This window comes from Cervus elaphus, chromosome 20 (assembly GCF_910594005.1).
Source record: "Cervus elaphus chromosome 20, mCerEla1.1, whole genome shotgun sequence".
NCBI lineage: Eukaryota > Metazoa > Chordata > Mammalia > Artiodactyla > Cervidae > Cervus > Cervus elaphus.
Genome location: NC_057834.1, coordinates 109,724,932 through 109,749,799, shown reverse-complemented (window position 1 = coordinate 109,749,799; position 24,868 = coordinate 109,724,932). Strand labels below are relative to the sequence as shown.

At 40.7% G+C, this 24,868-nt stretch overlaps 1 protein-coding gene across 2 annotated transcripts in view; it reads right to left on the bottom strand.

Annotated features, from left to right (window-relative positions):
• Window positions 1-6,725: 6,725 nt before the first annotated feature.
• The window catches only part of DAB1 (DAB adaptor protein 1), a 451,733-nt gene continuing 433,590 nt past the window's right edge, over window positions 6,726-24,868 (bottom strand). The window contains exons 13-15 of one of the 2 annotated variants that reach the window (XM_043877908.1): window positions 23,164-23,291; window positions 22,695-22,805; window positions 6,726-10,115 (exon numbers count right to left, since the gene is read on the bottom strand). In XM_043877908.1, the coding sequence (XP_043733843.1) occupies window positions 22,710-22,805; window positions 23,164-23,291 (224 nt within the window). In that variant the 3' untranslated portion in view covers window positions 6,726-10,115; window positions 22,695-22,709. The remainder of the gene's footprint in view (window positions 10,116-22,694; window positions 22,806-23,163; window positions 23,292-24,868) is intronic. The other variant, XM_043877907.1, reaches the window with a different exon arrangement.

The following is a 24,868-nucleotide window of genomic DNA, read 5'->3' as shown; positions in this document are numbered from 1 at the left end:
GTGACTGCATACTCATATGCATAAATATATACTTACTGATGCTAAAGATAAATGAAAAAGATGTGGCCCCTGTCTTCAAAGAGCTTATCACTGATAATAAAGGCATAGCCTCCCATTCTACAGATATAACATTTAGATAGTCTCACAGTATTAGAAATTTAATTTCTAATATTTCACTGTTGTACATAATGAATGAAGAACATCTTAATATCTATTTGTTCATTTTCATGGGAATTTCCATCTTTTAAATTTGTCTTATGCATGGAATTATCATGTTGAAACTTATGCAACTTTTTAAGATTTTGATTTAAAAATTCCTTTGAATCAATCAAAGTGTTTGAGGGTGCCTGTTTCCTCATATCTTCATCAATACAGAAATAATCATTGCTAATTTGATAGGAAAACATTGTCTTGATGAATTTCTTTGATTACAAAATTTTATACAGCCAAAGAAATACTTCTTGGCCCATAATAATATTGGAAACATAAGGTTTGTAGCAATATAAAATCTCAACAAGCACAATGAAGTGAGAAGTTTGTTTTCTCCCTTTTGAGGTCCCCCTCTCTAAGGTTACTCACTGCAGAGTTAGCACAAGCCTCATATTGCCCCATGAAAACAATACTCCTGGCATATAGGAGGCACTCAATAGATACTTACTAAGTGAATGAGCAGTTTCATGAATAACATAGTAAAAATCTTCTATTGATACATAAATACCTACATACATGTTTTTATACTATTAATAGAAATGGGAACTTACCAAACCCACTCTTATATATCGTTGACACTATTTCATATAGGCTTATTTAGACTTATTTCATTTTGAAGAAAGGCTGCAAAGTACTGTAATAATGTGCTCCCTATTGATAAAATATTTTGCTGTTTTCTACCTCTAGCTATTATTTATGGGCTTTTTGCATTTCTTCTTTGGGTTCTGTTTGTTCATATTATTTACTTTTCTATAAATATTTTTCTGTAAGCTTTTAGGAGCTTTCTGTGTATTCAGGATAATAAAGTTTTAAAAATAATACTTCCCTAATTTTCCCATGAATTTTTACTGTTGTTTATGGCCTTTTTAAACATAAATTTTCATGAAGTCAAATCTCTACACATTTATATAAATATATATTTTCTGCATTTGGTATTAGACTTGTGAGATTGTTTTCTATCTGTATATGAATATTCATTAATTTTTTCTCATATGCTTTGATGGATACATATGATACATTTGATATTTAATTTCTGTGGATTTTAATTAACTATATGATGTGGAGTAAGAATCTTTTTTCTAAGTGTTTATTATCCCATTTTTATTTATTGAATAGTCTTAAACCCCACTACTCTGAATACTTTCAACTATCCATTGATTAATTATACACTAATTTCTTGAGATAGTTTCTACAGTTTACATTGTTTCATAGGTCATTTTATTCTTTGTCGTATACCAAAAACTGTAAATGATTTTAGCTTTATGTTTTGCGATCTGATAGACTGTTTATCATCATTACATTATTTTTTTCTTGCATATTCTCACATGATTTTCTCTTCAGATATGCTTTAGAACATTACTGAATATAAATATGTGATTGAAGATGGAGAACTGAGATTATGATTGAAACTGAACTGTGGCAAATTAAGAATTGACACTTTTATAATTTTGAAACTTCCTCCCTGAATTTGTTGTTTCTCTGTGCCATGTTACAGGGTTTTATAATGAAAAAAATATCTAGCTCTTATGACCTTACATCAGTATTAAATTTACTTTTGCCTATTTTATTCTTGTAATTTTTATGGAATGTATTTTTCCATTAAAAACACAGTGTTCTAAAAGGTTATTTATAATAATATAGAAAACTGATTTTTATATATTTATTTAAAAAATAACCACCTTGATTCATTTATTAGTTCTTACAGCTTCTGGTAGATATTTCCCATTAGAAAATATTATCTGCAAACACTGATAACTTTCCCATTTTAAATGCCTTAAATTCAGAATACTGCTAGATGATAGAGGTAATGGTTGACAGCCTTGACCTCCACCTCATTTTAGTGGATACCTTAAGTCTTACTGCTTTGTTTCCTATTGGTTTGAGATTGACATTCTTTATCATGTGAAGGAAATTCTACCATTTTAGCTTAATGTTTTTCTCAAAGAGGATAATGAATTTTACCAGATGCCTTTCTGGCAGACACTAAGATGAGACAGTCTCTCTTGACCTATTAATTGCATTCCAAGAATTAACTTAATTTGGTCACGGTTTACAGCTGTGTTTCATTTGCTACTATTTAGGAATTTCTGATTATACATTAGAAAGATCAGGCTATAATTGGTACTATTTTTGATGTTTTATTATTTTAGCTTTGAAATATGAATTGAGAAACTGGTTTTCCTGTGTTATTCAAGAGCTTAAATAGTGCATCATGTTCTCCCTTCACTTACTCCGGGCACATCATGCTCACTGGCTGTGCCAGTTCAGCTGCAGCTTTGGCCTCCACTGCTACTGCTTCACCAGGGACTCCTACCCATTTTTTTCTTTCTTTTTTTTTTTTTCCCCAGGGGAAAGCGCGAACGCAGTCCCCCACTACCACTCCTACCCATTTTTAAAGACACAACTCAAGCATCAGTGCTTCTGCATAGCCTCTTCCACCATTCCCATAGAATTAGCTTATGCCTTTCTTCCAGCACTCATCCTACTATACCCACCTAGTAGTCTTTTTTCCCCGACTAGACTCTGAACTTCTTAAAGTGGGAACAGTCATACAGACATCTTAAAAAACAATTCTGAATCTCCAGTGCTTATCACAGATCCTTGTACATAGCATGTGCTTAATCACTCTTTGTTACATGAATAAATCCATGATATATTTTTGCTTTAAAGTTTGCCAGTGAAAAAGATTTCAGAGAGATATATGTACGCTTCTTTGCTTTTCTCTGATGATAAAATAGAGTTAATAATCATCCATTGCCATTCTGGGATAATAAATGTGAAAGGATAAAGTAAAAGAATTAAATACAAAAATATACAATAGCTATCACTTTCTTTATTGTACTCTAACATGTACTGAGCATGGGTGTGGGCTTCCTTGGTGACTCAGTGGTAAAGAACCCACCTGCCAAGGCAGGAAACGCAGGTTCCATCCCTCGGTCACACAGATTCCCCTGGAGAAGGAAATGGCAACCTTCTTTAGTGTTCTTGCTTGGGAAATCCTTTGGAGAGAGGAGCCTGGCTGGCTACAGTCCATGGGATCGTAAAAGAGTTGGGCAGGACTAAACAACTACAACTTAAGGATTTACTATGTCCGGGTATGAAATTTTCAAATTTATGTCTCATAGCAGCCTTACAAGGAAGACATTTCATATCAACATTACGTTCAGTGACCTGAGGTCAAACAACTAGAAAGTTGTGGGGCCAGAACCTACATGGAGACTTCCTGGTAAGACTGGGTAAGTTCAGGGTGGTACAGCTATAGACTACCAAGACTTTCTGAATTCAGAGTCTACCCTCTGAATTAACTACATTAATGTAGTTAATTAATTAACTAATTAATGTAGTTAATTAATTAACTAATTAATGTAGTTAATTAATTAACTAATTAATGTAGTTAATGTAGTTAAATAACTACATTAACTCACCAGTTAATAATGTCACCAGTAAAGACAGTACATTCCACTTTCAGGAGAAGAGAGGCAAATGCAAAGCAAAGCATGATCTGGTCAAATACTCAACTTTCCCAGTTCTGCCTAAGGTTAGTACATAATAGCAAGAAAGAAAACTATTGACTACCTACCTGCTTGCCTTTTGCATCACTTCTCTTCTGATGAAAGAGGACTAACCATCAACTGTGGGTTCCTTTATTTTTAGTTTATGATATGATGTTGCTTTATTTAAAAGAATGAACATGGACTGTGTGGTCACTGACCACCTTTCTTTTACCACCTATGAAAGTTTGAAAGGGCACAGACAGGAAAGAGGAAATAATTTCCCTTTAAGAACTAAGTTCCTAGGTTCTTGAGCTCATTGCAGTGAACTATGGGTAACTAGCTTCTATCATCTGAAACAAGAGAGATTTCAGGGTGCCTCCCCAAGAGGCAGGGTAGAGTTCCTTACAATAGGAAAAAGGACAGCTGAGCATTTTACTGTTGACAAGATGTCAGCCCCGATCACTGCCTGTTCCCTCGTCTACCTTCCCTGCTGGTTCCCTATCCAGGCTGTGGTCCCTGGGTGAGTGACAGAGTGGCAAGAGGTTGTTCTGAAGATTAAGGACCCAAGTCATCAGAGGCTGCCATGTTGCAAGAATATTTGGACATTTTCCACTTGGCAGTCATTAATATTCTTCAGCAAACGATGAACCTGGTCAAAAAGACTCCCTCTTCAGACCTCTGTATCTTAGATGAGAAAATGAATGCTAGTGTTTTGTTTTGCAATTATATATTCATTGGATTGTGTTAGAGTTATCACTGTTCTTAAAAATAAAACTGAATGTTTCCATTTTAAAAAATATCTACAGTCGTTTTACTGGAGAATCCATTTCTGCACTAAGTCAGCCCAGGTAAGGCTGGGTGTGATTTTTCCAATAGACACCACTTTTAGTGGAATAAAGATAGACTTTAAAAGTATCTTACAGAGGGTGCGTGAGCCATGTGACATCTCAGAAACCCTGCAGACAGAAGCAAACATGGAAGACAGGAAAGAGACTTTGGAGGTCAGACCCTGGGAGCCTCAACAGCCTCTGGGAGAGCTCGCTGGCTCTGTTAATTAATAGCTGTTTCATAACATCTCTAAGTTTCAGTTTCCTAAGCTGTAAAATGGGGAGCCTGTTTCTTTTCTTCTCAGGGCTTGTGTAAAAATTTGGAAATGATAGCTAGAAAATGAGTGACACATATACAGTAGGAGCAGCCTGAGAGTAGCAGCTATTATTGATTTTAACATAAATACTGAGAACTGGCTACTAAATGGCTTGAAAGCCATTTACATGTGTTCATTAAAAAAATAAAAATAAAAGTCTTTCAGGCACTGTTGCTCCAATTCCCTTGCATTTAAACATCTTTTAAAAGGTTTCAAAGCTTTGAAGGTTGATTTCAATGAAACCTGTTTTTATTCTAGGCATTTCTCCTACTGTCATTCTGAGTAAAACAAAAAGCATTTACTGTCAAAACAACAAGGGTTTGTCTCAAGCACAAAATGAAAGCAGATATGTCGGCCTGATTTATTTTGGCATCCGCCTAACAGTTAAATAGGACACCTTTTAATTTGTCACTTCTTAAAGATGCATTTAGGTTGGGAAAGTAAATCACTAGTTCTTGGTTTCAGCTAAACTTGAACCAGCTGGGCAGAAAGGTGTATTTTTTTTTTTTTTTTAATCCCTCTGACACATACCCTTTCAAAGTGCTAATTAAAAAAGAAATTATAAAGTTAGCAACATATTAAAGATACTAAGGTCTCATGTTTTTTAAATTTTCAACTGGAGGAACTTAGAAATCTAACTTATTTACCAAAGATCAACTAGAGTTCTGGGAAGAGGCATAGGCGATCAGGCTTCTCAACAAGACTATTTAGAACTATTAAAAAGGGTGAATATCCAGCTTTCTAAAAAAAATTAAAATCAACTGTGAGTAAAGAAACTTCTTAACTTTACCATTGGCTAGCTGAAGAAGTTATTTGATCTCTCCAAGTCTCAGTTTCTTTATAAACTGAGGATAATGTCTAATTCTTGGAAGACTAACTAAGGCAATGGCCACCTAGCATGGAGCATCTTTGAGGTACCTAATAGCTGCTCAACAAGTATGAGGCACTATTATTCAGAAAGCCTTCTATAACATCTTCTAACAACTCAGTCCATTTCTTACTGTATGAAGGCTGTTCCCTCTATCTGGCCCAAATTTATTTTGCTAGAATCCTTTCTCTCATTTTCTCCAAGTTGGTGGTAACATCTGTTTAATACTTTCTATTTAATGACACCAGACTGAAGGCATATGTTTATACAACCATTAACATAACCAGTCCTAACAGAGGTGTTTTTTGGCATCCCACAGACCTAATCATAATCTGTAATCTGGCTGATTACTGGATCAACAAACTGATTTAATTACAAGAGAAAATAAAAATGATACACACATATACATATACACATAAATACACACACACTTTTTTCTTTCTTTTCTTCAATACCTAAAATAAGAGTCAAGGTCCAGTTCCAGACTTCTTTTCCTTTCATGTTTTTTTTTGGTGTGGATTGTGTGTGGAATGTGAAGGAAGATAAATGCTTCATTCTTTGGGTTTCTTAGAGTAGATGATCTTGAACTATGGGGCAAATTCTTTGACAGTCTAGGTTAAGTTTGGTCTTCTAACCAACAGTTTAGCAGGTTTTTTGTTTTATTTTTAAAATTTTTTAGAAGAAGATACAAGTCCATAGGGTAAGTCCTGGGGTCTTTCCCAACTTCTAAAGTCCCACGCTAAGTGTGGTCCGAACACCGCATCTACCCAGAGTGTGCTTTTTCTGACAACAACCTCCTCATTCCTCACTGTGATTTTCCAAGTGGAGCCAGTACCTGAATTGAACTGAAGACAAACTGACCTAACTCCTCAATGGAGCTTTCTTTTTCTGCTCCTGCGCCAGGAAAACAGGCCTTCACCTGGTCCGATGGAAGTTTCGAGAGAAGCAGTTTCTTCTTCCAATTCCTCAACCTGAACAGCCAGTAGAAGCTTATGGAATAAAACCAGGCTAAGGTGTTGTTCTCAAACATGTTTATTTGTAACAGTTTTACATGGTGTGTTACAGAAATTAATGGAAAATTTCTAAAAATTTTGCTGTTCTGTTGAATGCATTGTACATAAAGTTAAAAATAATGTGTCCATATATGTTAACAAACTGTCATCTGAGGTAAAGTTAAAGTAGGTCTAGAAATGTACTGCAAGAGTCATTTTCTCTTTCTCATCTTTATTAAAAAAATATGTGTCAGAACGCAGAAATTGGAATGAACCAAACCCACAGAGTAAACTTTTTTTTTTTTTTAAAGGTGCCCGGTACATTACATGATGGGGATTCAGCAGACACAGGGATGAGTACGAATTATCAAAAAAGTCTCGCGGGGTGTGAAGAGAGCTGTGGGGAATGGGGACAGAATGACAGGTGGTGTTTCCCTGGTTTCAAAATTTAAAGTGACAAATTTCGTGCTAGTGAAGGATGAGGAATTAACAGTTGTACACGTGGATTTTCTATCAGTCTAACTGGAACTGTGCGTACCCCCCATGGCCTTTTGGTATCTGCACCTCAGCTCTTACTTGGAAATTTCACTGTTTTCCTGGGATAGAATACGGTGGTTCCGAGTTCCCCAAACAGTGCTTATTAGACAGCAGAATTCAGCCAATGATAACATGGATGGCAGTTTAAAATCTTGACTTTATTTCCCTCACTTTAATGCATTACAGGGGCCATCTTCTTTAAGTTCAGAGCCAGCTACATTTTCACCCACACTCAATGAATGATGACAAATCCCCTGGGCTGTCACTTTCCGCTATGAAATGAGCTCCAGATGGTGTACCTGAAACAGCCACATCAGCCAGAGTTCACTTTGAATATGTCAGAAGCAACCTGCAGAATCAGTGGAAGGGTGTGATACTGCAAGACAAACTCAAGACAACCATATTGAGGGAGAAGATAGCACCACTGGTTTAGAATCAGAATCACGGACAACAGAGCAATTTAAGTTACTTCCCCGTGGGAACTGCCTATCTCATCAAATCCCCAGAAAACGCAATTGAACTGGTCTCAGGACAACTCTCATGGTTATCACACCTTTCCCATTTTCCCCTTCACATGGAAGGATCAGCTCATCCAAAGTATGCACATTCCTGAATAAGTCATGTCAACCAAAATGTGACAGCTACAGAGGAAGGTAATGGCCCTTTTCAGCTCTCGAGTTCTTCAGACCTTCCATGTTAGGGTGACACATCTATTCTGCAATGGACATTTGCCAGTTAACTGGAAAACATTTAGATTCCAGTGACCTGACAGTGTAAAACATGGGCTTCAAACAGTAACAATTACCTTGACTTCTCAATTTTTACCTTGGTCACCAAGGATACCTTCTTCCAAATCATTTTAGTTTCTGTTGATACGAAGTATCAAAGTACACAGGCCGATGGCAGTCAATCATATCAAGGTAAATTCTACTTTTCAAATTTTAAAACCAAGTAAGGATAATCACCCCCACCCCCAATCCAATTCATCCCATGATTCTTTAAAGGTTTCTTCTTAGTGTTAAACCATTCAATTCAACATACTGTAACTGCATAGGAACATCAGGAAAACACAGTTGACCTGTAGAACAATATTCTCTGTAGGGCAAAAATATATAGATTCTTTATGAAAATCATGTGCTAAACATACGAACCAAACACTGCACTTTTTGTCTCATAAATGTAAAAAAAGGAAGCTTAAATTCTTCTGTTTCACATACAAACAGTCCAGTGATGTCTACAGGGTCAGTGGGAGTGGAGAGGTGGGAGGGAGTTTCAGAATCTGAAGGACAGGCCTTCAGAGCATGAACTGTTTCTTTCTTGTTTTACAGAGAGTGTCGTACTCTCACAAAAAGACTTAGATGAGAGGTTGGAGCCACGTGCTCCCTTACTGATCACTAGCTGCTGATTGGCTGACCGATCCTGCCAGATGTCCCTGAACTCCAAATTCCTACCAGAGCTCCACAGTAGTCTCCAGAAAGTGAGCCCCACCCATCACGTTTGTCACATTCTGCACTCAATCTGCTACCTTCTCTACAGTGTAATGGCATTATTAAAAAAAACATTTTCATTAACATTTATATTTACAAAAAAAAACACAAACGGGCAATTTTTTTTTTTTCATTAGAACTCCTTAAAGCCATTTCCCTTAAATATTTAAAGAGTTTAATGGTAAGGTTTTTTTTTTTAAGTTATAAAATAAAAATCCCATTTGAATTTTCTGATGTACAAAAAGAGATAGAGATGAACTATCGTGACCACAGAATCAGTTTGTTACTCTGAATATTCATGTCACCACTGTTCCATTAGCAAGTCGATTTTTTAAAATCCCAAACCACATTACCAGGATTGTACCAGAAGTATTTGGCAAATGACTTTTCTTTGAAAATGGCACATGGAGAAGACACTTGTCTGCATAGCATCACAGCAGCAAGATATCGGAAAAATAAAAAAATCTCATTTTATTGAACTTAAAGAGTTTAGAGCTTCTGAGGAAATCAGATGTACTTTTCATCTTTCTCATCAATGGGATTCGATGTCCTTTCCTACTCACAGAGTGAAGGTTAAACTGAAATCTGTCTTTCTTCACCAGGATGCAGAAGAGCTTAAAGGGTTGTTTTGGCAACATTCTTAATCAAAAAGAATCATCAGCCACTTATTTGTCTTGTGATGATTTCAAGTGAATTCATTTCATATGGGGTTTTTTCTTTTTTCCCAATTGAATTTCTTCATCAATATCTTAAAAAAAAAGTCAAAGCAATACAAAAATTTGTACACTCATTAATTTCAAACATGACTAATAAAGGAAAGGGGAAAAAACGGCAGACCAGGCCTTGTGGAGCGTTGTAATTATACCATCCTATGTGGAAAGGCATACGAATGAGCATCTTGTGGTGACACAGACCTTACATTCGCCTAAATGACGTCAGTGCCAACCCTGATGTACCTCTCTGAGGCCTGTCACTCCAAATCAGATGTCTTTACAGTGGTCAACAGGTTGAGAAATAAAAAGAGAATTCGGGTTTCACATACTGGGTCATCTTAAACCCATGCTAAGAGAGCCTGGAACATGTGTTGGGTGCGCACTTGCTTGATTTGTGATTTGATGCTGGGGATGGTTTTTTATATTTCTGTGTGTTTGTTTTTGTGCTGCCATAGACCTCTGCCAGCGGTTGCCAAAACCTCTTAGTTTCCTCTTCCAAAGGAGTTCCATTGGGCGATCGTGAATTTCTTCGTGGGATGACGAGAGGTGAAAGAATACAAGAGAGCCTGTCGCGATCTGATTTCCATGCCAGTCTTGAAGCACCCGCCACAAGCCCGCATCGACGCTATTTCTTACATCTGTTGATCTGCGCATAGAGAGGCTCCGGCTCCTAAGGACAGAGGGACAAAGTGAGACCCGCTCTTTTCCCGATAGGGTTTTCTGAGACAGTTTGGGAAGAAGGGTTTGGAATGAGAACAGAAAGATGACAATTTATGATGAATGACCTTGGGTTATTTTGGGATTATTCAGTCATGGTGCATATCATTTTGGCATCCTTTTTTATCCTTAAGAACAACAACTCACCCAGTCATGCCCTTGGTTTTCAAGCTGAGCCTGACTGCCTGTTAGGGAAATCACAGGGCCTACCAGACAGAGCTGGACTAGCTGTGTGATGTGGACAAGATACTTTTACTTTCCGAACCTCAGTTTCCCCAACCCTATAGGGTTCTTGTGAGGATTAGAGAGAATACATATAAAGCCTCTAGCATGGTGTTTGGCAGGAACATGGTCTTCAGAACATGGTAACAATGACCATACATCAAGTGAACATTTTTCCAAGACAGGTTTATGAACATCCACTTGAGATTGCTGAAATTCTGTCTCAAACCGCTCTTTGGTTTCTGCAAGCAGCGATGACTGGGCATGCTTTAGAGCAAGAGAACAGTAATCATGCCATTAGCTCTTAGTTAAAAGCTTCTAGGGCTTGTTTCCATCCACTCCCGCTGCAGTTTCAGGTTTGGTCAATCACTTGCCTGCAACCCTGGGGCTGTCCTGAGATACATACAAGGTTTTCACCAACATATGACACAGCAAAAATCCAATCCAAATGTAGATGGGAAATGGTGTTTGGCCTTGTTGAAGTCACTTCAGACTTCAGTTCATACTGAAATGGCCCAGGCTGCACTGGCAAGCAGATCAGGTCAATATATTGGTCTGAAGCATGCACAGGCCCTTCTGTTAAAGTTGACTTTCATGCGGTCACTCTCAGATATTTGTACCAGAATTAAATGGACAAAAGGACATCTTAATTCCGCCATATTTTGTACATTAGCCTGCCTCCTGCTATGTGGGTATAGATCCTTTCCAACTGCTTGTTTTCTTGAACCAACAGATGGAACTGGCATTCTGTAGCTCTGCCATGTGTCTGACACCATGCTAGATATTTTCAAGTACATTGTCTTTTGAATGTAGTGATTAAGGCAGTGATTTATTTCTTTTGCAAATGAGAAACATGCACAGAGAAGTTAAGCAATTTGACCATGGTCACAAGGCTAGTAAGTCACACGGCACTTGAGCCTTAAAAGTAAGTTCCAGTGCTTTTTCTCATTTATTACAATAGCTGCCATTAAACAACAACAACAAACCCCATAACAAACAAGCAAAAAGTCTTCCAGCTATGGCGTTGTAGAGTGTTTTGGAATTTACATAAAACACCTTTATGTCTTATGGGGTTGGCCAAAAAGTTCATCTGTAACATCTTATGAGAAACTCGAGTGAACTTTTTGGCCATCCCAATGTTTTATCTGCCTAACCATCCCAGGAGTGGCTTTTATTCTTTCCATCTTCATTTTGCAGGTAGAAACTGAAAATCAAAGAGGTTGTGTGAACTCAAAGTCACTGTGCTGCCTCTCATAGATTTAATATGTTGTATTGCTTGCTTTTATTGTAAAGTGGGGATGGGCAAGAAGATGGCATGTGAAGCCCAATGAAGAGAGCTTTTGCTTCCCCAGAGTTCCAAGGTTACTTAGTAACCAGGCCGTAAATAGAATCCAGGACTCCTGAGATCAAGTCTCCAGCATATTTTCTTCTAGAGCTCATCATCTCTGTATTCTTCCAGGAAGAAGGAGCTTCCTACTCTTTGAGTCACCCATTTGTGTAATAAAACAGTTTGCCAATTGGAAACCTGAATGTTTTCTAACCATGGAAAGGTAAAAATACATACATACATACATACATACATATATATATATATATATATATACACATACATATATATATGTATAGGTATATATTACTTCTGTCTCGGAAAGGTTAAAAAAAAAAGTATAATACTTCTGTCTTGGAAAGGTAAACGAAAAGTATAATGCTTCTTGCAAATATCTGATGACATAAAGTAGGAAAGCTTATTCTTCCACACCCGACTTCTGAGTTACCACCTGTGCATTTTGTCTGCCATTTTACATGTAGAATTAGCATAGTAGGTGCTCAATGAAAGTCTGCTGAATGAATGTGAATGTCTAGGATACAGTTTCTACTTTTTTCACCGTTCTGATCCCTTTGTCCTAAACACACTCTCCCTTGGCTTTATTCTCTCAGCATCAAATTTTGAGCAAAAGCTACAGCAAGATGATGTATTCAGCACCTAATCTATTCTCTGCCAATGTCTTGAAATGTTTCAGATACTTGTGATAAGGCTAAACATGCAAGTTTTCTGTGTGTTTGTGTTCTGGGGGTGGGGTGAGTGGAGCAAAGGTAGGTAAAGTAGTGAAGTACCACTAGTGGGAAACAACATCTCCTTGTGCTATGCTGGGCTACAAGAACGCAGCTTCCTCTTTCCTGGGTACTTTCTCAGCTTACTCGGCTTTTTGGACGCCCTAAGAAGTCAGGCTGCCTTGATCTCACCCTACCATTTGCTTTATTCTAATTTTGGAAACTAATTTATTCAACTGAGAATGACACCTAAAAACAGAAGAAGACAGCAGGCTCAGACAGGGTAATTAATGCCACACTGCATTAACTTTCTGCAGCTGAGATAAATATTCACACGTCTCCTGCTTGCCGGAATTTAGCTTCAAATACCCATCACAACAGCGGTAACGACTGCAGTCAACTCTCAATTATCCCCACTAATGAAGGGGAGCACTGGTGTGGAAAACCCCAAGCAGCAGATAATCCCAAAGTCTGACACTCTGATGCATTATACGTTTTGGAAATAGCTTTACCTTCCTTGTTACAGAATCTTAAGACTGTCAAGAGCTAGAGGGGAACTAAGAAATCATTTGATCCAGAAATTTCTGACCTGACTTCTGGCAAGGTCACCATGGGGTCTTTAGGCTATTTTTGACATTCCAAAAAGCCGAAATGGAATCACACATTAATGCAGCACATTTTTGATATCTGTTGTTTTCTTTTATCAGATCTGACCATATCTCTGCCCTGCTTCAAATCCTTCAAAGTCTCCTCATCACCCACAGGGTAAGGTCAAATCTCCTTTACTGGGCACATAAGACCTATTAGTCTCATAGTACATTAGAGCTAATAAATGCCCCTTTCCAGACCATGAATCAAAAGTCACCCTTCTGGTCACATATATCATGCCTTAAAAAAAAAAAAATTCTTCTTGCTTCTGTCAGAATGATCTTTCTGCAACTGATCATACCAGTTTCCTGATTGAAACAACCCTCCAGGTTCCTTAAGTCCCCAGGGATGATGCAGACAGCCCCTCAGAACGACCCATGAGGCCCTTCCAACGTGGCTCCCTTTCCCACTGGCTTCATCTACTGCCAGTCTTTTAGGCCACATTTCTGCTCTGTTCTTCTGGTCCCCTTGAAAGTCAAAGTGTTAGTTGCTCAGTTGTGTCCAACTCTTTGCCACCCCATGCACTGCAGCCTGCCAGGCTCCTCTGTGCATGGAATTTTCCAAGGAAGAATACCGGAGTGGGTTGCCATTCCCTTCTCCAGGGGATCTTCCCGACCCAGGGACCAAACCTGGGTCTCCTGCATTGTTGGCAGATTCTTTACCCATATGAGCCACCAGGGAAGCCCCTGGTCCCCCTGACATGGTAAGATTCCCTACCCCTGAGACTCTGCTTAGACAGTTTCTTCCACCTTTGGGAGCTTTCCTTGTCCTGCACTTACAGGTTCATACTTTCAGAGCCAGCCCAAAGAGAAGGGCTTCTTGGACTGCACAGGTGACGCAGACTACTCTGCTCCTGGACTCCAGCAGTGCCCTGCAGAGACCCATGTCTACACTGCCATCACATTACCTCCTAGTGCTGTCTACACAGTAAGCGCCACTGTACCTTTCACGTCAGTGTCCCACATTCTGAGCACAAGCTTGGAACCTGGCCGGCACGCCTACTGTTGTAACATAGAGCATGAGGATGTAAATGAGTGAATGAAAAGTTGCTTCTCTTGCTAGGAGTTGGCAAATACTTATGAACTTTAATAAGCTCATTTGTGAATCTGGCATATTAATAACCTTTGTTTCTAGAGGACAACAAAGTAGATAGAAACCATTCAGTAAAGATGAAAACAAATCAACTCTCTAGCCTTTGATATAAGTTGAACACCCTGTGTTCGGGGAGATGCAGTGAAAGAGTACAAGCACACGGATGTGAAATCAAGCAGATCCAGGCTGGTATTCCTGCTACCAACTGCCTGCAGACCACTGGGAACACACTTGCACTTGGGCAAGTTTGATTTATTGCTCATTGCAATGAGGGGAACCAGGGGCAAGTCTGGAAAAAGTGATTAAGCTTATATTAGACATTTAGCGGGAGGGTCCAGAAAGTAAGGTTTCTCTCTGGGTTAGGTACTTTCAGGAAGCATGAGGATGATTATCTTAATAATTCTTACCTGGGAGGAAGGAAGCACAGAGTAAGACTAAGGCCAGGAGGGAATAATGTTTGGTCATTTTTGGAGCTTGGATGATGTTCATGGCAGCCATGGCTACTGAGTGGTCTTGAACGGGCCTTGACCCATCACGGTGCCTTGTCTGATGCTCATGCTCTGTGAAACTGTCTACATGCAACAGAAGACCAAGGGCCCAGCTGTGAGGGCTGGGCTGGCTCCTGGCTGTCATGCTGATGTTCTCTTTCCACTGTCACCTACTCAGTAACCTTACAACTCTGTGCAGGTTACTTAACCCTTCTGGGTGTTGGTTTTCTCATCTGTAAAATGAGGCTAGAAGTCCTCACTGAGGATTGAAGGAGAAAACACACACTGAGCACACAGTCTGGCACAGAGAAATTACTCCCAAAACAGTAAGGTTTCTTCTATCTGGGTGAGTGGTTCTAGCCTTCCTTTATACAAGGTGGTTTTCAGCCTAAAAGTCACTGGTAGGTGGCTTTACAAATTCCATCTCCTTCATTGACACTTCTTCATAGTGTAACTGGGCTGTTAAGAAACCTAAGAATGGCACAGGATCTGTCCTGGGAAACTATGTGGAAAGAATGCACAGTACATTTAAAGGGCTTGGTTGCAGGGCCCTGTGGAGAGCAGAGACTTCCATGTGTCTGCAAATGACTTTAAGTATGAGGTGTGAGCTCACGCCGAAAAACCAAGTAGAATCACAGAATGAAGAGTATTAACAGACTATATATTTACAGAAACCAAATTAGAGTCTATAGAGGGCTTTCCTTGATCACAGCCATGGTCTCGTTTGGGCATCAGAGTCTGTACCCTGGGTATTCCTAGCTCCTTTTACAGGGAAGAAGCAGGGCTCCCTAGAGTCTGGTGACTGGCCCAAAGTCACAGCCAGCACAGGGCAGAACTGGGATATAATCACATTTGTTACATTTTTTGTTTTTTTTTATTGCAGTAAAATATTTAGAGCAAAGCATTTGCCATTTTGGTCATTTTTAAGCATATAATTAATGGACATTCATCAGTAAATCTCTTTCTTTACCCCAAATAGACTCTGTACCCATTAAGCAGTGGCTTCCTAGTCCCCTTGACCCCTAACTCCTAGTAACTAGTCTCTCATCTACTTTTCCATCTCTATGAATTTACCTATTTCTTATTTTTAAATCAACTTCACTGAGGTGTAATTTGCATACAATGAAAGGTTCCCATTTTAAGTGTACAGTTTCATAAGCTGTGACAAATACACTTATCTGGGCCTCCCCAGAGCCATCAAGCTATAGAGCATTTCCTCACCCTACAAACTTCCCCCAAGTCCTGCTCAGTCAGACCCTCATTCCATTGTGGCCACGCTGATCTGCTTTTGACCACTGTAGGTTAGATTTGTTTTCTCGAGCGTTTCATGTAAACACACCCAGGTCTTTCCTAAGCCCACCATCCTCTCCTCTGCCATGTGAGCCCTTCTGTAAAATGTCAAAGCAAGAAGGGCTCTCAGTCTGACAGTTCCTTTCCGGCAGGAAGAAATGAAGGCCTCCAGACGTGAGGGGTGTTTTACCAGATGTCCACGGGAAACAGTGGAGAGCCAGGAGGGCAGCCCAGGGTCTGGACTCCCCTTTTTGTACATATTCCCTCACTCTCCCTACCTCTTCCCAGTCATTTGGCTCGAAGGACAAAGGCACATAGTTTTCAATCCCACATTTTCACGAGCACCTTTGGAAAGCCACCTCAATTGTGCTTATGACTTCACATCCCTTTAAATTGACTGTGTTGTTTTGGGGAAGCTTGGCCACATTAAGCAAAGGTTGGTCCAAAACAGATGATGAGTGGGGAGAAGACGCGGCATGCTGAGAAAGGTGGTCTTGGACGTGAGGTCACGCGCCATGCAATCTGGTTACTGAGCAAGCCTGTTTCTGCCCCGTCCTGGGTGCCTGGGGAGTGAGAGCCAGGCCGAGCCAAGCCGGGGGTCAGACTGCAGCTGGGAGGTGAGCCAAAGCTTGAGGCCCTCAGCATCGCCCTGCCTAGGCAGCAATTTCAGCCTCAGGGTCTTTAAAGCCCCAACACTGGGCCTACCTCAGCAGGGTCTTACATTTCCTGGCTTTGCAAAATGAAAAAGGGGATGGTAACCATGGAGTAAAACCAAGGCGGAAAGAACTCAAAGTTCCATCTAAATCCATGAAAAATGTTTAGAGCCACAAAGACTCCAGCAATCTTCCTAACTACCTGTATGAACTGAAGCAGGCATTTCACCTGGGTTTTTTCATCTCTACAATGGGACTTGTAACACCAACATCATGGTCCTGTATGTAACATGTAATAAGTGAGCTCATATGACATCAAGAATTTTAACAAGTGGGCAGGAGTCTTCCTTTCTTTTTTTATTCAAAGGAAAGGGAAAATGACAAAGCTTTCTGACTACTTTCAGCCTGAAAATCTGGCTTTTAGGATAGGAAAACCTTCAAAACAAAGGATGGATATAAGGATAATACCTTAGAGACTGAAGTTGCTGCCAAATGCACTCACTTCCAGGGGCCTCACGGTGCCAAAACCCACTTGGTGAACACAGGTGCACAATCTGAGTTCCCAGGAGGTCCACACTCATTCTGATCAGCTCTGCACTTCCCCAATAAGACAAATGACGGGCAGTGGTAATCTGCTTTGCATGTTTACATCACTTTTTTTTAACTTGTCATGTAGCAGACGAGGGCACTGCGGTTGTTGATGCCTGTTCTCTGCCAAAAGCAAGCGGGCCTGTCCTGAGTAGGCTCCTGGTGGTCAGGAGAGGGTCCTACATCTCACATGGAGAGTCTCCGGAACCCCTAACGTAGTCACCACATCTCAGGGACTTCTGGCCTTTCCTTCATTAGGTGGGAGTAAGGAAAACCTAGGAGAAGGATACTAGGATTGGATCTTCCATGCACTAGCTGGGTGACACTGGACAAGTTAGAAGTCCTAGAATGTAAAAGCTAGAAGGGCCCGAGGAACTGCTTTTCTGAAGAGAAGACCAAAGGCCAGAAATGAAGCCATCTGCCTCACATCACAAGCAATTAAGTCAAACAGAGGCTGCTAAAACCCAGGTGTCCTGGTCTTGGCTGAGTGCGCTTAAGTTCTCTAATCAGGGTCTACAGTCAAATCCAGGACTCCTAACATGTGATTCTTGTGATTTCAATGAGTTATTAACCTCTCTACCTTACCTGCCATATTTGTGAAATAGGAATAATAAAAATACTTAAGAGTGTCTCCCTGAGGATTGAGCTAGGTAATGTTTAATGAAAGCGCTATAAACACGCTGCTGATTTTTAAAGTTATCTCATTAGTAGTAGTGAGTGCAAGGCTACTTGCATTACTTTCTGCAGGGTGATTCTAGAAACAATGAGCATGAACTAACTCAGCTCAGCAAAGGACAGCTCATCAGCCCATTTTAGTGACTGCCAGTTCTGTAAACAAAGCCTCACTGGAACTCACTACATCCAGTCCTTATGCGCTGTCTTTTGCTGTTTTCTTGCTACAACAGTAGAACAGATTAGCTGTGACAGAGGCCCGGATGGCCCACAAAGCATACATAGTTCACAGAGTGTTCGCTGAACTCAGGTCTAAATGATCAGCGGATTCTAGCTCTGCCCACTACTCTAGAGGCTGAAAATCACGCTGAACTCTCCATCTCTGGGCCTTTGTCCTCCAGAGGCTCATGTTTAGCAGTCTACCAGCATCTGAACTTAGAAGTTCAAAGGAACCTCAAGAACACCTGGTCCCAAAGGAAACCTGCCTTTTTCTCTGCTTAAGCCTGCTGCTCCTTGTTCCTTGGCATAGTTCCTGGCCCCACCTAGATCCCCAACAGGCAGGCAGGAACCCGGGGAGTCATCCTACTGCACACCTTCTTCTTCCTCTCCTCACTTCCCTTCAGCCTTAACCTCCTCCTCATTCCATCTTTTCATATCCCTGGGCATCAAGCCTACCTCTCTAACCTGGCTAATGCTGCCCTCAGCCAGGCTTTCCCATCTCCTCCTGGACCAGGCTGACTTCAACTAGCTTCAGAGCACCACTATGCTCATGTAAAGAAGTGGTTATTTTCCATTTCTGTGGTTCTCTGTTTTAAGGCTTTTTACCATGTGATTCTATTTAAAAGCAAAACAGTAATAATAATGCCAAATATGTGCTATTTTACTTTCAAAGCTTATAAAGCACTTTCATACTCATGATATCCTCTGATTCTAGGAGAGCCTGAGGAGGGAGCTATTGTCATGATTAATTTTCATTTATGTGTGAAGAGTGGGGTTTCAGGGGTTAGCTAAAGTCCTGCCTAAGATCACGTGCTTAGGAACTGTAATTTAGACCCAAGTCCCCTGACTCTGGGTATCTGTTTTCACTCTCTCTCTTATTTTTTTTTCCAAATCTCTCTCCCAAAGCATCTAAAGTTCTGCTTTTCTTTCCCTTGAACACTGAAAATCCGTCAGGTAATATTTTACATGTCTTGGGTTCCCACTATGAAGATTGGTCTTTAAAAAAAAATGACAGTGACTTATTATTTATGGCAATATCTATTGTTACTAAGGGAGACAGACCAAACAATTCTCCATTGTTACAGATGCTACTTTGACGTGACAGCTGGGGAAGTCTGATAGGCAGTTTATTTACTTTAGCTATTTAACCAAATAAATGTTTTCATTTTTCTTTCATCTCCTCAAAAGCTAACATTTCGCCCTTAAAATTGCTCCAGCAACACATCAGTGGAGTATAAATTACCTGCCATTCCCACACCAACCATTATAATATTATTTGGGTTCTTTTTTTGTGCCCTTGTTGACCCAGTCTTTCACAGACACGTGATTCTCCCAGATGGGAGGGTAGGGGAAAACATGAAATAATTGAAGATATTCTCCCTTATTGCTAAAACAGAAATGCTGTTTGAGATTGGCCCCAAAGCGTCCACCTGCGAGGATTGAGGCCGTCTGTTTCCCCTTACGAGGGTGAGATATGGTTTTAACTTATCAACAGATGTCACCCCTACCTACTCAGAATTGTGTGGGCATTTCCAATAAAAAGCAGCTGGTGATAATGGTTGCAACGGTGATAAGAAGGCTGAGACTCCTGCTTTCCAGCTGCATGGAGGCAGAGGGGAAAATAGAGCTATGGACTTAAGTTGCCCTGCATGGTGTATCCCTTCTCCAAATGCCTGGAAAGGCGCTAAGTCAGTAAATTTACGGTTGGGTGGATGGGTGAATGGAATGGAGACAGAAAGATCAAATGTGGCTTGTGCTATATTGAAGAAGGGGCCCAGAAGCCCCATTTGGACCTCCGTCGTGGGTGTCTGGGGAGATTCCCTTGTAGCTCAGTTGGTAAAGAATCTGCCTGCAATGCAGGAGACCTGGGTTCGATCCCTGGGTTGGGAAGATCCCCTGGAGAAGGAAATGGCAACCCACTCCAGTATTCTTGCCTGGAGAATCCCATGAACAGAGGAACCTAGTAGGCTATAGTCCATGGGGTCGCAAGAGTCAGACACGACTTAGCAACTAAACCACCACCGCCACCACGTGGGTGTCTTACGGGACGTGTCAGCAAGGCTGGCAGCGGCCTCTTGGCATGTGATCCCTGATAGGCCACTGTGAAATTGCCAGACTAAGCTTTCAAAGGGAGAAAACTGCTTCACTGAAGATTATAGCCCAAGCCTGCCTTTGGAGCTGGGAACTACTTATTATGATTTACATGTGAATATAAGATAAGGCTGCTCTGTTTGGAGAAGTGAGTTGGCCCATGAGGCCCTAAAAGGGGTCATTCTGATTATGGGGCAGGGTGAGCCAGAGAACTAAGAAATAGGGTTTTTCATTTTCTTTTTTCCCCCAAAGCTTTTTTAAGGCATACTGAAAATTAATTACCTGCAAATAGAAAGTACAGAACAAAACCTCCCAGGCAGTGGCCTGGGTCCTTATGGTGGAATTTATTCAACATAAGGACATAAGGGCCAAATGTATAAAATCCAAGGAGTGGTAAGCCATGTTTATTGGGCACATGTGATGATGGTCTGGGGTGGTAGTGTTGCTGATGGCAAGTAACAGCTTGGCTACCTTCTGTGTGTCAGACGCAGTGTTAAGAATTCCAGACATATCACTTAGTCCACACAATAACCTCATGAGGAAGACTATTTTTATCCTTATCTTTCTAAATAAGATAGAGAATTATTATGACATCTCATCAGGGTCACATAGCTCATAAGTGTTAGTACCAGACTCTGAATTCACTCTAGTTCCAGAACCCAGATTTTTAAGCTGAGTACCGAGTGTCTGCTCTATGTGCCATCTCAGTTAAGGTAATGGATACACCAGGCCCTGCCAGCAGATAAGCATACCAAGACTCAACAGCAAGGATGGTTCTTGCCCAAGATTTCCTGCTATTAGGTAGCTGAGCTAGAATTTGAACTCAAGTTCCAAATTCTGAGCTCTTCCCACAAGACGGTGCCACATCCATTCACAACTCGGCCCTGGCCTGGGGTTCTAGACAGAGCATCAAACACAACACAGAACAGGCTGAAGCCCCACAAAACAGCTTGCACAACTATCTAAAGCAGAACAGACTCGTAAAGATGAGGGTGTGAGGCATTGATTTGCAAATGCTGTCCGTCATCTCTGTTCTCTAGAAGAAGTTCAATTTTAGGATTAGATGTTGGCTGTTACGCTGATGGATGGCTCTTGTCACCCCTACTTCATCACATTTTTCAAAGCAAGGGTGAGCATGTGAAACAAAACATATGAAAGGGGTAGAAAAACCTGTTGGGGCATCTTCCCAAGGTGTCCACCCATCATCTCCAACTTCTGCCTTTCCTGGAACATCGACTCTGTCTATTATCACAAGTTCCCCAAATAGCTTTGTAAGATTACATTTTTAGATGGGTGTTTGCATGGCACAAAGGTATTCTCGTGTGTTACATATTGTATTGAGGTGAAATGTGGCAGAATGTATGTATGTGAGATTCTCTAATCATAAAATCTATGAACAAAACGCACTTTGAAAACACTCTATGAGCTTTCAATAACCATCAAAATAACTTACACTCAAATGGCAACTGATTCCAAGGTAGCCTCAGAATCCATTTATGAACAGTGAAAACTATTTACCATTTTAATGGTTGTGACCATACTGCTCAGGCCTAAAAACGGAGCTCTGCTGGTTAGGGCCTTGCAGTCCTAGGCGTTTATGGAAAACTAGAAAAGTATCTGAAAATTGAAGACATTTGTTAAGGAGTGACCTTAGAAATCATGTCTGGGTAACAAGGGGGTACTTCTGTCTCCTGGGAAAGTTGGCTTCATCAGCTCCTCTTTCTTTCCATCAAATCAGATGTATTGAAATTCAAGTGCCTAAACCCACTTCTAGTAAATGTAAGTACACCTCTCTCGAAGTCGCTGCTGATGGAGTCTGAAGTGGTTTGGTGGCAAACCTCTGGCTGTCACACAGGTGCAAACAGCAGAGCCTCAGGAGCGAATGCCACACGTCTTTGAATTCCACTTTCACAGGTCTGAATTCCACTTTCACGCCAGAAAGGGTGCAGGGCCCCTTTTGGCCAAACAAAACAGGCTACCATGATCTCACATCTCTATCAATTTTATCTCAAGCACTGCTTGTTTTGTTTCTTAGTCTGCCTTCTCAGTCTGTTTGGTTGGTGATTTTTTTTTTTCTTTTCTTTTTTTAGATCTGTGGAGTGTAGGCAAATTCTGTGACACACGGCTGAAGGGAGTCTAAGCATCTGGACCACATCTCACTGAGAAAGAATGTGTCCATCTCAGAATGTTGGTGCTTTCAGACACTGAATCCACATTAAGCAGCTCTGACCACGCCTCACCACCCCCCAACTCAGAACATGTCGGTAATAAAATAGTATGACCATTCCCCACTCCTCACCTTTACCCCTACTCCCAATACATGTCAAAGGTCATGCATCCATGAGGATAAACGAGGTGGAAGACAGACACCAGGCAAGGGGAGATGATGCAGACATCAGGGATACGCTCAGGCCAGGAAGATGGTGCGAACATCAAGGATGCGACTTCAGAGGCAATGAGCAAGCAAAAGGGAGAGCGGATGGCTTAAGGTGGGAGATCAAAAGGACAGATACCTACCCAGACCTGTGCTATCTAGCTACCGGCCTGTGGACTTATATTATCACCACTGGGCTCCCCACTGGGCTCACCAAAGGGATCACTGTTGGATGAGGCCTGTGACCCATCAGGCTAGAACACAAGAAGATAACACTTTTTTTTTTCTTTTCAGTAATTTAAAATATAAGACAGCTGGGTACATTTTCATGCACACATATCATCCATTATTTTAAAGAAGGCAGCACTCTGTTGAGAAGATGCCACTTCTGCAAATGTGAGAACTTGCAACAAAGTAATGAAAGGATACCAGTTTTCAGCTGCTCATTTGAACATAAAAGAAAATCCCTTTAGTCACCCCTTTAGAACCTAAGAGTCTGAGTCAGCATTCTTTTCTACACAGGCTTCCTCATGCATTGTTCATTTTAGATACAGAAGTTTTAAATGGAAAAAAAAACAACAACAACTCAGAAAGAATAAACCAGTCACTTACAGCTTCTTGCTCTTCACTTTTGCTGGGACTCTCAAAGCCCTCTTCAAAGATGTCATCGGCAGTCGGATCACTGGCATGGGATGCAGATGATTTGGATGGAGAGCTCTGTCTAGGGGCTGGGGTTGGAGCTACATGGAGACCATGCAAAAAGAAAAAACATCCTAAGTGTCCAGGGCAACTGTTTCTACCCCACAGAAACCCCAGGGATCTGGTTATGTTTGAGTCAAATCCCAGGACACCTCTTCCCATCACAAGTCAAATCAGTTGAATAGTTTAATCTCTCTTCTGTATCTATTTATCCTGTCCTCTCACATACTTGGCAGTCAGGAGGAGCTGGTCCACAGCGATGGGTGAGGTAATGGTCCTCAAGGGATGTTACCTGGACTGGTAGCATTAGTCACATTTGGGGACTTGTTGGTAATACACATTCTTGGACCCTACCCTAGATACACCTGCTGAATCATAAACTCCATGTTTCCGCAGACTCATGTTGAGACCCGCTGGACTATAGTTTTCTTTCTCTTTCTTAATTTCATACAATTATTTCAATAAGAATAAATAGAGACGAGGATAGTGCGACACATTTATTGGATGCCTTCCATGTATCAGAGGCCATCAAATTTCACAGGCAATATCTGTGATCCTCAGAAAGCTGTTTTGAGGTAGGGGTTCTCCAATTTTACAAATAAGGACAGTGAAGGTTGCTAAATTGTTCAAGGTCTCAGACTTGGCAAGAGGTGTAAGCAGGCTTTGTATCCTGGCATGTAGTAGGTGTCTGATAAACCTGTGTGAATGAAGAGTGTCTCAGTGATCTGGGGAAATGGACATGGCTGAAGGCAACTTCACAGCTGATGCTCTTTCCTTCAATCCATAAGGATCTGTATTTTCTGTCCTGACCTTCCCACAATTTCCTTGTCTCCTTTATTCCAGAGGTTTATAATAAATATGCCACTGGAAACCACTTTCCTTCCCATAATTTCTAACTTGGCATGGAAAATACTCCTCACTGGCTCAGCCCCAAGGTAGGGGGAGGAGGATAAGACTTGATTTAATAGTTGAACTTCAAAAGGCATTGATAAGGTCTCCCTGCCATTACTTCCCAGAATTTACAAAATCTGGCTGCTCATCAGACAGTGAGTGATTATAAAACTTAGTGAGTTGCTTTTGCAACTCTAATGTCTTTAGAAAGCTGTTATTTACTGCGTGTCAGTAAGCTAGACACAGCGCTGGGCACTTTGCATTCATCACGCCCTCTAATATAAACACTGCAGGTGCTAGTGTACCTGCTATCTTTTTCTGATGAAGAAACTGCCACTCAAAGAGATGAAGTGCCTTTCTCAGAGTTAACACAACTATGAAGAAGCAGGAGCCCTGGGAGTTAGCGCAAATCTGATATTGCTCAGCCCCACTGTGCTTTTCTATTTCTGAGGATCACTTTTGGTTCTGCTCCACCCAAAACATTTGAAAGGTGATGCTGATGGACAGAGGATATAAAGACAGGCTGTACTCATTTTCTTTAAAACATACGATTTTTTTTTTAATTAAAAGGAAGTAGGTTTAAAGAGATAATCTATGTGAAAAACCTTGATATGCAGCACATGCTTAATATTTATTAGTGAAATTGGATTCCAAAGTGAGTTTGATGTGATTTCTTACTAAAGGCTGAGAATCCTGACCAAGCCGCCAATACTGAGAGGTATACTGC